The following is a 13454-nucleotide window of genomic DNA, read 5'->3' on the forward strand; positions in this document are numbered from 1 at the left end:
CTCTCTATAAAAAAATATCATAATTTGTGTTTTGGAGATAAATGAAAGTCTCGTGGGTTTGGAATGACATGAGTTTTGGAATAAATGATGAAAGAATTCTCCTTTTTTTGGGGTGAACTAATCCTTTAAGTTAGAGAAATGTTAAAACAGAACTTTGTGTATGTACCTCATGAACACAGTCGAAGAGCTCCCAGTCGTAGAGAGTCATCTGATGAGCCAGATCCTTAGAGCTCATGAGCTCAAACGTGGACATGGAGCCTGCAGACGGCCCCTCCTGCTCCGGCAGTGGAGTCTGCACAAACATCAGTTCATCAGCCAATCAGCAAGTCACTGCATGTGTGTTTACAGCAGATGTGTGTTTTAAACGCAGTCTCCAGGGGCTCTCACACACCAAAGTGTCGATCTGGTCCCTCGAGCAGACAAACAAACGGCCATTAATACTCAGAGATGAGAAGATGGACACATCAGAGGGCTTAAGAAGCTCTTTATCTGAAAAACACAAACACAGTCATCAGTCAGAGTGACAGAGTAATCTACTTTTGAAGGAGGTGCTTTTCAAGAATGTGGAAGCACAGATGTCAGTTTTCAGCTCAATAAATTAAATAGATAAGTTAAGTGTTAAAGTTAAGTATTTTTGCAATATTTACTTTCCAAAAAGTTAGTTTTGGAAACTTAAGAACGGCGTTTTGCACCACTCACATATTCTTCTGAAAATGCACAAATCTAGTTTAATGTGTACTATTGGTTTAGGAGACCTAATGTGCGTGATGATGTAAGAAAGTCACCAAAACTCACTTATAAAAACAATCATCATCACTTCATTTCACGTTCAGACATCAATTTCAACCAGCAGCCTCTTACATCAGCTTTGACTGAGTGTTAAATCCCCCGCTAGAGTTTCTCACTTTGCTGTCCACGTCCAGAAAGGTAATGAAAACATCATCAAAGTAGTCCATATGTGACATCATTTGGTTAGTTAGACTCTTTTGAAGCGTCGACAATACATTTTGGTCCAAAAATAACAAAAACTAAGACTTTATTAAGCATTGTCTTCTCTTCCGGTTTAGTTTGAATCCGCGTTCACGCGCCACAGTGACGCTGCTGACGTAAGACGCTGTGACGTGTTATCTGGTTATCTTTGGCGATTAGGGCATCCGGGACATGCACACTTACGCACCATTTTAAAAAAAATATAGCAATACAAACAATGTAGAACAGCTTGTTTACAGCGTGCGTCTCCCTCAGACTACAAACGAAGCTCTGTCGCACCAGATAACACGTCACAGCGTCTTACGTCAGCAGCGTCACTGTGGCCTCGTGAACGCGGATTCAAACTAAACCGGAAGAGAAGACAATGCTTAATAAAGTCTTAGTTTTTGTTATTTTTGGACCAAAATGTATTGTCGACGCTTCAAAAGAGTCTAACTAACCAAATGATGTCACATATGGACTACTTTGATGATGTTTTCATTACCTTTCTGGACGTGGACAGCAAAGTGTGCATACACTTACATTCAAATGACTGAAAGCCCTCGGACTAAATCTAAAATATCTTAAACTGTGTCCCGAGGATGAACGGAGGTCCTACGGGTGTGGAACAACATTGGGGTGAGTCATTAATGGAAGAAATTTCATTTTTGGGTGAACCAACCCTTTAAGTAATTTTAACTTGGCCAGTAAAAGATTGAGCAATTTCCGCTTAGTTGAAGTTTCCTTTGCAATACATTTTACTCAAAAAATATATATAACATTGGATTAAACCACACTTTTGAAGAGGTACACTTATTTTGACGTGTTGACTAACATACTAAAGCACATGTAAAGTACTGAATTGCAGCTTCATTACAAATGTGTGTACTAACTTAAATCACAAGTACTCTTTTTAAAAGTATGCTAAAGTGTACGTTTTCATAAGGGTATCAAAACCTTTTCAAAACCTAACAAAACTTATTTTTGACAAATGTTTAGCTTGAAAGGTGTGTGTGCGTGTGTGGTCCTGGTATTCCCTACGTTATGGGGACCGAATATCCCCACAAGTACAGTAATACCAGTACACTTTGACCTTGTGGGGACATCTTTTTTGTCCCCATGAGGAAACAAGCTTAGAAATAATAAAGAATGATCTGTGTGTGTGTGTGTGTGTGTGTGTGTTTGTGATTTTTGAGGACACAAATTTGTATAATGACACAGGTATTACACTGGTATTACAATGTAAACACGAAATATGAGGACATTTCAGATGTCGTCATATTTAAAATAGCTTTTAAAACATACTTACCAATGTTTTATTAAAAATGCAAAATGCAGAATGTTTCCTGTGATGGGTAGGTTTAGGGGTAGTGTGTGTGTGTGTGTGTGTGTGTGTGTGTGTGTGTGTGTGTGTGTGTGTGTGTGTGTGTGTGTGTGTGTGTGTGTGTGTGTGTGTGTGTGTGTGTGTGTGTGTGTGTGTGTGTGTGTGTGAGAGAGATGGTTAGGTTTAGGTTTAGGGGTAGTGTAGGGGGATAGAATGTACAGTTTGTACAGTATAAAAACCATTACGCTTATGGTATGTCCTCACTTAGATAGCAAAACAAACCTGTGTGTGTGAGCGAGAGTGTGTGTGTGTGTGTGTGTTTAAAACAGAACGCCCCATGCTATATTTGATCTAATGCAGTGACACAATCAGTATGGCTTGAGTGTACAAATACTTGCTAGTGTGAGTGGCTGCAGTAAGGTCAGCACTAGGTCCCAGTGTAGCAGACGTTACTGGCAGTGAGAATGAAACATCTGTCTCACACACCAATAGACAGCAGCAGTGGGATGCAGAATTTGAACTGCTACAGCAAAATGGGTGCAGCAAAGAGCTCATATTGTCAGCCAGAGGTCAGAGAGATAAGAGTCAGTACAGCAGCACACTCTGCAAACATGGAATTAATAAACCTGCAATTGATCAAACACAAACAAAAACAGAGGAAATGGCTGTCAATACAGCCATAAGAATGGAAAAAATTAGTGAGTGCGTGTGTGTGTGTGTGCAGTTCAAGTATTACCTATGTTGTGGATTTTTTGATCTTGTGGTAGGGCTGTAGTCAAGTCAAGACCGAGTCAAGACTGAGTCAAGACCGAGTCCAAAGAGGTTTGAGTCTTGTGATGACATTTTTTTGATCCCCATGAGGAAAACAGCTTATAAATCATACTAGATGATGTTTTTTGAGCATGTAAAAATGCAGAACGTTTTCTGTGATGGGTAGGTTTAGGTTTGTAGGTTAGGCTATCCAGTTTGAATTAGGATGGACGCAGGAATGCACTAGCTGGCGAATGTTTTTGATGGGGCTGTTCCACTCTCCTCGCCCAATCCCCTGTAAAGGTTAGGTTTTAATGCTTGTTTCAGTTACATTTCCAAATTGAGCTTGGATTGAGTCCACCACCCTCTAAGGGGTAGGTTGAATGTTTGTTTCAGATACAGGATTAGCTCCACCTTAGTGTTGTCAAAATTATCGATATTTCGATATGTATCGATACTGAAATATCTGAAACGATACGATATTCCTTTTCTACAGTATTGATTCCAGCCGCGCTCTCCTCTCCTCTACTACTGACAGTGAGTTGACACACACCCGCCTCCTCTCATTCAGTCCGGTTAACCCTCTGAACACGGCGAACGCATGTTCTGCTGGATTTTTACTTATGACTGCGTGTTAGTGTTGGCGTGACGGGTCTGAATTTTGCGCGGGGTTGCACATAACGTTAATTCTACTCATTCCCGCAGATTTCGCGCTCGCATCTGAAGCGTACACACACGTACCCGCCTCTGACATACAAGGGCAAAAATGAGCTCCTTTTTCCAGCTTATTAATGGTCAAATACACTCAAAAAATGTCTCAATGTCCATCTTGTTGAGTATTAACGTAAACACAGTCGTAACCAGTTCAGGAAGAATGAGTAAGAGGACCAGTGTTTGGGATCCATGCGTGCGTCAGGTCTTAAAGGGACAGCAGTTATTTATTATTCAAACTACAAAAAGACAAACGATCACTTACTGCTCTTGACTGATTAACTTGTGTAACTCTTATGGATTAATCTGTATTTCATTTTTTATAATGAAGATTATCCAATGTTATTTTCAATTTGATTACAGTTTTTTTAAATTCAGTTTCTTACCTGAATAGCTACTGTTAGACCTACCTGAAAAAATAAAGCAGTCTATTTAATTTGTATCTTTATTCTATTGTATTTATTTGTGCTATTGTTAGTCATTTGTTTATTTGTTCTTATTTTATTACTGTTTACTCGTCTTTTTAAATTCAATGTGAAATCAAGCTTCCTTGAGCTGTATGTAAGCTATTGCAACACAATTAGTTAGCAAATATTTGTGAGATAATTGTAATGGTAATTGATCAACGTTTATGAGAAAAACCTTAAAAGCTTTATCATATAAAGGGATCTCTTCAGAAGAAATTTTTAATCGCCTAGACTTTCAATAGACGGACAAAAAAAGAAATTATATAAAAAATATCTATTTGACAGTATATGCAGCATTTTTTCCCCGTGGTATCGAAAATGGTATCGAATATCAATACTTTTTAGGTATCGTATCGAAGTTAGAAATTCCAGTATCATGACAACACTACTTCACTTGTAGACCTCTCCATAAGGGTTAAAACCCGTCCATTTCCCTCGTAGGGGCAGGGTTAGCGGATTGAAGATACAGTTTGTACAGTATACAAATTCTTATGTCTATAAAATGCGACATGTGCGTGCATATGTGTTTTCACCTCCGGCGGAGCTAAGGTGGATGAGAAGAAGATCATCGCCTGACCCCAGCTTATCGGTAACCGCGGAGATGACCTCTCTAACAGACGCAGCCACAGGCACTCGGATAGTGGAGTAGGTGTGATCACTGCAGTACACCTTGAAGAGGACTACACCAACAAAACAAACAAAGAACATTGACATTAAAACACTGATGAATCACATTCTTTAATTAATAACTTTAACAAAAGATACACATCGTTGGTTCACATTTGTTAAATACTGTGAATTTTTGCTGAAGTGAAATAACGTCAACTGAATACTTTTCTCTTAAAGGATTAGTTCACGTCAAAATGAAAATTTCCTGATATTTTACTCACCCCCATCACATCCAAGATGTTCATGTCTTTCTTTCTTCAGTCGAAAAGAAATTAAGTTTTTTGAGGTAAACATTTCAGGATTTTTCTCCATATAATGGACTTCGATGGCAACCAAAATGTTGAAGTTCCAAATCAATGCAGTTCCAAAGGAAGGGCTTCAGGGGCTCTGCATGATCCCAGACGAGGAACAGGGTCTAATCTAGCCAAACCATCGGCCATTTTCAAACAAAAATAAAAATGTACACTCACCTAAAGAATTATTAGGAACACCTGTTCAATTTCTCATTAATGCAATTATCTAATCAACCAATCACATGGCAGTTGCTTCAATGCATTTAGGGGTGTGGTCCTGGTCAAGACAATCTCCTGAACTCCAAACTGAATGTCAGAATGGGAAAGAAAGGTGATTTAAGCAATTTTGAGCGTGGCATGGTTGTCGGTGCCAGACGAGCCGGTCTGAGTATTTCACAATCTGCTCAGTTACTGGGATTTTCACGCACAACCATTTCTAGGGTTTACAAAGAATGGTGTGAAAAGGGAAAAACATCCAGTATGCGGCAGTCCTGTGGGCGAAAATGCCTTGTTGATGCTAGAGGTCAGAGGAGAATGGGCCGACTGATTCAAGCTGATAGAAGAGCAACTTTGACTGAAAAAAACACTCGCTACAACCGAGGTATGCAGCAAAGCATTTGTGAAGCCACAACACGCACAACCTTGAGGCGGATGGGCTACAACAGCAGAAGACCCCACCGGGTACCACTCATCTCCACTACAAATAAGGAAAAAGAGGCTACAACTTGCACGAGCTCACCAAAATTGGACAGTTGAAGACTGGAAAAATGTTGCCTGGTCTGATGAGTCTGGATTTCTGTTGAGATAATCAGATGGTAGAGTCAGAATTTGGCGTAAACAGAATGAGAACATGGATCCATCATGCCTTGTTACCACTGTGCAGGCTGGTGGTGGTGGTGTAATGGTGTGGGGGATGTTTTCTTGGCACACTTTAGGCCCCTTAGTGCCAATTGGGCTTCGTTTAAATGCCACGGCCTACCTGAGCATTGTTTCTGACCATGTCCATCCCTTTATTGTAATTATGTCCCCATCCTCTGATGGCTACTTCCAGCAGGATAATGCAACGTCACAAAGCTCCAATCATTTCAAATTGGTTTCTTGAACATGACAATGAGTTCACTGTACTAAAATGGCCGCCACAGTCACCAGATCTCAACCCAATAGAGCATCTTTGGGATGTGGTGGAACGGGAGCTTCGTGCCCTGGATGTGCATCCCACAAATCTCCATCAACTGCAAGATGCTATCCTATCAATATGGGCCAACATTTCTAAAGAATGCTTTCAGCACCTTGTTGAATCAATGCCACGTAGAATTAAGGCAGTTCTGAAGGCGAAAGGGGGTCAAACACAGTATTAGTATGTGTTCCTAATAATCCTTTAGGTGAGTGTATATACTTTGTAACCAAAATTGCTCATCTTGCGCTGCTCTGCACTCACCAGTGATTGTGTAATCACATTGTAAAGTTCACACTAGACGTAGGTGGAAGTACCGCCCAAGCGAACGTGCGACTAATACAAACGCCCTTTACCAAAAAAACACTCCATCTCCAACTTCAAAATAATCCGACATCGTTGTTTTACCTTTTTTTGCAAAGGATGTTTGCATTAGTCTTCACATGTGTGCCTTGTGAACATGGGGGCGGGACTTCTGCCTACGTCTAGTGTGACCTTTCTGACGTGATTACGCAATCCGTGGTGTGTCGCAGAGCAGCGCAAGATGAGCAATTTAGGTTAAAAAGCATATTCCTTTTTAATTTTTGTTTGAAAATGACAGATGGTTTGGCTAGATAAGACCCTATTCCTCGTCTGGGATCGTGCAGAGCCTCTGAAGCCCTTCCTTTGAAACTGCATTGATTTGGACCTTCAACATTTTGGTTGCCATTGAATCCATTATGTGGAGAAAAATCCTGAAACGTTTTCCTCAAACTTAATTTATTTTCAACTGAAGAAAAAGACATGAACATCTTGGATGAGATGGGGGTGAGAAAATTATCAGGAAATTTTAGTTTTGAAGTGAACTAATCCTTTAACCTCATAATTAACCTCACAATTAACTCTTGACCTCTTTTTAAACTTTCCTTTTTGTGACCCTTCTTTGGTTTTTTCACTTTTGACTCTTTTGTTCTATTATTGATCTCTCTCCATCTTTTCTGATCTCCCTCTGAATTAATAAATTAATGAATTGCTTGAATAAATAAATAAATACCTTTTAGGTAAGCTAAACACCCATATGATCTCTCTATATATTTTTAATCTGTGAAATTAACCAAAGGAAAGATCTCTTAAGGCCCATTCACACCAAGGATGATTCAAATTCTATTGATACATTTCTAAAAATCTTTCTAGATATAACAGAATAGCAGAATCCACACCACAACTATAAAGATAATCGCACAGAGGAATTGATTGGTTGAAGGACTATCCAATTGCATACAGAGTCATTTGAACGATGCCCGTTGATCACACCTCTTGTGCAGTAGAAAATACAGAGCAGACTCTCCAGAAAAATATTTAATCTTAAAAGATTGAGCTTGGTCTGGTGATTGCCAGACAAGCGTCCGATGACATAACTGCAGAACTCGATTAAAGTAAACCGAACAATATTGTGCATTGGTGTGGACACTAATATATCGTTACAGTTATTGTTCTTGGTGTGAACAGGCCTTTAGTCATACTCATGTACTAATGTAACTATTGAATTGGAGAACAGACACGGACTCACTCTCGTCTGTGCTTTTGATTGGCTGTCGCTTCTGCAGTCTGTCGTTCCCGGTGCTGAACTGACGCAGGAGGACTTTGTGCTGCAATGAGAGAGGACTATCACATGACACTTCCTCAGCACTGCAGGAAATACTACAGAAACTGTGTTTGTTTTTAACTTCCCCTCACCTTTTTCTGAGAGGGCCGCCCATCTTCAGAGCTGCAAATAAATGTTATGAGTGTTATGAATATGAGCAAATAAAGGGTTTCTTTTATGTTATCTCTTATGTTAACCCCATGAAGCGTACTGTACTTCGTACTTTGTATTCTGTAGTTCATACTTTTTTTTCAGGAAGTTAAAGGCCTTTTAGTATTATGCTCTTTTATCCATCCCTCGCTCTCGTCTAAAAACTAAGGGAGATAGAGCTTTTTCTGTTGCTGCCCCCCGTCTCTGGAACCAATCGCCCCTGGACATCCGCCTTGCACCTTCCATTACTAAATTTAAATCAAAATTGAAAGCCTATCTATATTCCCTGGCATTTTAATATCATTATACTTCTGTCTGAAGTACTTCTCTTTACTCTGTTCAGCACTTTGGATAGTTCTGCTGTGTTTAAATGTGCTATATAAATAAAATGTACTTTACTTTATAATTTTATCAAGTCCCCCTTCAGGTTGTTGTTCACATGTCTTTTTTATGTGACATCTTTAACGTAAGAAATTTGTTTATATTGTTAGTAATACATCAAGATGAACATGAAATCTGAGGATTTTAATATCATATTACTGAGACATCATTGGCATATGTAGCATGACGACTGATATTTATATGATTTTATGCAAGTAGTCTGTTATACTTTTATAAAGATCTCATTGATTTACATTACAACCATCAGAATTTCATTGAGGCATTGTTTCCTCCTCGAGAATGCTCAGACTAACAAAAAAACAACACATTTTTAAAATGTATAAAACATTTTTTCTAAAGGTTCAATAAACTGTTCCATTTTCCAACTATTATTTAATATGTCCAGGTTAAAAACCTCTCACTTGTTAGACTCTGCTCTTACGTTTGCTTTATGATCTTCTCTAGTTCAGGCAGTTGATCTTTCAGAGCTGGAATGAGTCTGGAATCTTCACACACTGTCTCATAGAACTCCTGCAACAGACAACATGATCGGACTGACAATGAAATACACACTTAATCACAGTGGGATCAGAGAGTCTCCACAAAATGAACTTCAGTCAAGCAACATGGCTGAACAGGGCAGACCAGACCAGAGTCGAGTGAAGCTGCTGACCTGGAGGAAGTTGAAAGAGCTGTCCTCCTCCTGTAGGTGGTCTGTGTTGATGGCGGCCCACTGTAACACCAGACGAATCACCCTGCGCTTGTTATTGAGAGTGTAGTCCATCCGCTCCTGTTCACTGCCCTGAGACGACTGAGCGTGATAGGTGCATGAGCGCTAAGGACTTCAGAGCCAAAAACTGAGAGACTCACACACAAGCACAATCAAAATAAAACAATATTCATAAAGTACACAGCTATGGCACAGTGACCCCCTCAACCAAACTGATGCACTGCTCTTGTTACATGAACACTATATTGCCAAAAGTATTGGGACACCCCTCCAAATCATTGAATTCAGGTGCTCCAATCACTTCCATGGCCACAGGTGTATAAATCAAGCACTAGGCATGCAGACGCTTCAACAAACATTTGTGAAAGAATGTGTCGCTCTCAGGAGCTCAGAGAACTCAAGTGTGGTACCGTGATCGGCTGACACCTGTGCAATAAGTCCATTCGGGACATTTCCTCAATACTAAATATTACACACTCAACTGTTAGTGGTGTTATAACAAAGTGGAAGCAATTGGGAACAACAGCAACTCAGCCACGAAGTGGTAGGCCACGTAAAATCACAGAGCGGGGTCAGCACATGCTGAGGGTCACAGTGCGCAGAAGTCGCCAACTTTCTGTCAATAGCTACAGACCTCCAAACTTCATGTGTCCTTCAGATGAGCTCAAGAATAGTGTGTAGAGCTTCATGGAATGGGTTTCCATGGCCGAGCAGCTCATCCAAGCCTTACATCACCAAGTGCAATGCGAAGCGTGGGATGCAGTGGGGTAAAGCGCGCCGCCACTGGACTCTAGAGCAGTGGAGACGTGTTCTCTGGAGTGACCAGATAATCTGATGGACGAGTCTGGGTTTGGCGGTTGCCAGGAGAACGGTACTTTCCTGACTGCATCGTGCCAAGTGTAAAGTTTGGTGGATGGGGGATTATGGTGTGGGGGTTGTTTTTCAGGGGTTGGGCTTGGCCCCTTAGTTCCAGTGAAAGGAACTCTTAATGCTTCAGCATACCAAGACATTTTGGACAATTTCATTCTTCCAATTCTTCCTTTGTGGGAACAGTTAGGGGATGACCCCTTCCTGTTCCAACATGACTAGTGCACAAAGCGTCGGCCCATAAAGACATGATGAGCGAGTTTGGTGTTGAGGAACTTGACTGGCCTGCACAGAGTCCTGACCTCAACCCGATAGAACAGCTTTGGGATGAATTAGAGCGGAGACTGAGAGCCAGGCCTTCTCCTCCAACATCAGTGCCTGACCTCACAAATGCACTTCTAGAAGAACGGTCAAAAATTCCCATAAACACTAAACCCTACGGATTAAGAAAGGGATGTCATTAAAGTTCATGTGCATGTAAAGGCAGGCATCCTAAAACTTTTGGCAATATAGTGTAGATTCACAGAGATTGCAGCTATTTATTTCAGCCATCAGCCAGTAGAGCTGTAAAGGATATTGGGCGACGAGCAGAGGACACAGCTGACTGTTTGGGACAAAAACACAGTGCATAAGCAAAAAGTCATCCAGAGCAGGATCTACAGAGATGGAGAAAGAAAGAAGTTAGTTAGGTGCGTTCAGGGCAGCTACTATTTGTAACATGACGCATGGTTAATAGCTCATTCTGGTTAATGATTGGTTTCTTCACGGTGCATGTACAGTAAATTTATTTTTACAGGCTTCCTACTCTTGAATTTGAGTTTTTCATGGTAATTCCAGTCATTTGTGATTACTGAGAGGGATTTCTAAAAATCATTTTGATCAGTGATTCATTAAAGAATCATTCAGACCCTTTTTTCAACCAGTTTGAATGATTGAATGCTTAAGATTTGATGCTCAAGAAATATTACTTATTATTTTCAATGTTGAAAACAGTTGTGCTGCAAGTCAAGTCATTGTTTTGTATTTGGTCTAAGTTTGATTAAATAAAACTGTACATGTTTTCGCCAAACTTGCCAACAGTGGATTATTATAGTTACAGAATACACACACTACCATCATGGACCCAGCAGTTTTATTTATTACATCTACATCAGGGATATCGTCCCCTGGAGGCTTATGTTGAAGACTTTTGTGGTCTATGCTATCAGGTGGGCTTTAATGATTTACTTTTAAAGGACATTTTAGGCATGGTCCAAATGACTTTCTAAACTATTAATGCCTGAAAACACTCCTTTACTGGACTCTGGCTCAGTACATTGACTATGCCCTGTTGTTGAGTGGCTCATCATTAACTGTGGGAAATGCAGATGAGGGACTCCTGCAATTCCACGCCACAGCCTCCAAAAAACATTTTTTGGGGTTTATCATGCTCCTGACCATGGAGGCTAGTCCCATGGCAGCCTCCCAAAACCGACGGTCCCAGCGCTTTCAAGTTCAGTGGTCTCAAGGCCAAGTCCAGAGGTCGCAGGTCCAAGTCCAGGGGTCTCAGGTCCAAGTCCGGTGATCTCAGGTCCAAGTCCAGTGGTCTCAGGTCCAAGTCCGGTGATCTCAGGTCCAAGTCCGGTGATCTCAGGTCCAAGTCCGGTGATCTCAGGGCCAAGTCCGGTGGTCTCAGGTCCAAGTCCATTGGTCTCAGGTCCAAGTCCAGGGTCTCAGGTCCAAGTCCGGTGATCTCAGGTCCAAGTCCGGTGATCTCAGGTCCAAGTCCGGTGGTCTCAGGTCCAAGTCCAGTGGTCTCAGGTCCAAGTCCAGGGGTCTCAGGTCCAAGTCCGGTGATCTCAGTTCCAAGTTCAGTGGTCTCAGGTCCAAGTCCAGTGGTCTCAGGTCCAAGTTCAGTGGTCTCAGGTCCAAGTCCGGTGATCTCAGGTCCAAGTCCGGTGATCTCAGGTCCAAGTCCGGTGGTCTCAGGTCCAAGTCCAGTGGTCTCAGGTCCAAGTCCAGGGGTCTCAGGTCCAAGTTCAGTGGTCTCAGGTCCAAGTCCAGGGGTCTCAGGTCCAAGTTCAGTGGTCTCAGGTCCAAGTCCAGGGGTCTCAGGTCCAAGTTCAGTGGTCTCAGGTCCAAGTCCAGGGGTCTCAGGTCCAAGTCCAGGGGTCTCAGGTCCAAGTCCAGGGGTCTCAGGTCCAAGTCCAGTGGTCTCAGGTCCAAGTCCAGGGGTCTCAGGTCCAAGTTCAGTGGTCTCAGGTCCAAGTCCAGGGGTCTCAGGTCCAAGTCCAGGGGTCTCAGGTCCAAGTCCAGGGGTCTCAGGTCCAAGTCCGGTGATCTCAGGTCCAAGTCCGGTGATCTCAGGGCCAAGTCCGGTGGTCTCAGGTCCAAGTCCAGTGGTCTCAGGTCCAAGTCCAGGGGTCTCAGGTCCAAGTCCGGTGATCTCAGTTCCAAGTTCAGTGGTCTCAGGTCCAAGTCCAGTGGTCTCAGGTCCAAGTTCAGTGGTCTCAGGTCCAAGTCCGGTGATCTCAGGTCCAAGTCCGGTGATCTCAGGTCCAAGTCCGGTGGTCTCAGGTCCAAGTCCAGTGGTCTCAGGTCCAAGTCCAGGGGTCTCAGGTCCAAGTCCGGTGATCTCAGTTCCAAGTTCAGTGGTCTCAGGTCCAAGTCCAGTGGTCTCAGGTCCAAGTTCAGTGGTCTCAGGTCCAAGTCCGGTGATCTCAGGTCCAAGTCCGGTGATCTCAGGTCCAAGTCCGGTGGTCTCAGGTCCAAGTCCAGTGGTCTCAGGTCCAAGTCCAGGGGTCTCAGGTCCAAGTTCAGTGGTCTCAGGTCCAAGTCCAGGGGTCTCAGGTCCAAGTCCAGTGTTCTCAGGTCCAATTCCGGTGGTCTCAGGTCCAAGTCCAGGGGTCTCAGGTCCAAGTCTAGTGATCTCAGTTCCAATTCCAGTTATCTCAGGTCCAAGTCCAGTGGTCTCAGGTCCAAGTCTAGTGGTGTCAGGTCCAAGTCCAGGGGTCTCAGGTCCAAGTTCAGTTGTCTCAGGTCCAAGTCCAGGGGTCTCAGGTCCAAGTCCAGTGTTCTCAGGTCCAATTCCGGTGGTCTCAGGTCCAAGTCTAGTGGTGTCAGGTCCAAGTCCAGTGATCTCAGTTCCAATTCCAGTTATCTCAGGTCCAAGTCCAGTGGTCTCAGGTCCAAGTCTAGTGGTGTCAGGTCCAAGTCCAGGGGTCTCAGGTCCAAGTTCAGTTGTCTCAGGTCCAAGTCCAGGGGTCTCAGGTCCAAGTTCAGTTGTCTCAGGTCCAAGTCCAGTGTTCTCAGGTCCAAGTTCAGTTGTCTCAGGTCCAAGTCCGGTGATCTCAGGGCCAAGTCCAG

At 42.6% G+C, this 13454-nt stretch overlaps 1 protein-coding gene across 5 annotated transcripts in view; it reads right to left on the reverse strand.

Annotated features, from left to right (window-relative positions):
• The window catches only part of rapgef4a (Rap guanine nucleotide exchange factor 4a), a gene marked incomplete at its 5' end in the record, with an annotated part of 307110 nt that overhangs the window by 14330 nt on the left and 279326 nt on the right, over positions 1–13454 (reverse strand). For all 5 annotated transcript variants that reach the window (XM_079822462.1, XM_079822461.1, XM_079822458.1 and 2 more), the window contains 8 exons: positions 167–292; positions 392–489; positions 4755–4901; positions 7907–7985; positions 8074–8104; positions 8955–9043; positions 9186–9336; positions 10687–10765. In XM_079822462.1, the coding sequence (XP_079678588.1) occupies positions 167–292; positions 392–489; positions 4755–4901; positions 7907–7985; positions 8074–8104; positions 8955–9043; positions 9186–9336; positions 10687–10765 (800 nt within the window). The remainder of the gene's footprint in view (positions 1–166; positions 293–391; positions 490–4754; positions 4902–7906; positions 7986–8073; positions 8105–8954; positions 9044–9185; positions 9337–10686; positions 10766–13454) is intronic.

Source organism: Gobio gobio, assembly GCF_949357685.1.
Source record: "Gobio gobio genome assembly, chromosome: 7".
In the NCBI taxonomy this organism is placed as follows: domain Eukaryota; kingdom Metazoa; phylum Chordata; class Actinopteri; order Cypriniformes; family Gobionidae; genus Gobio; species Gobio gobio.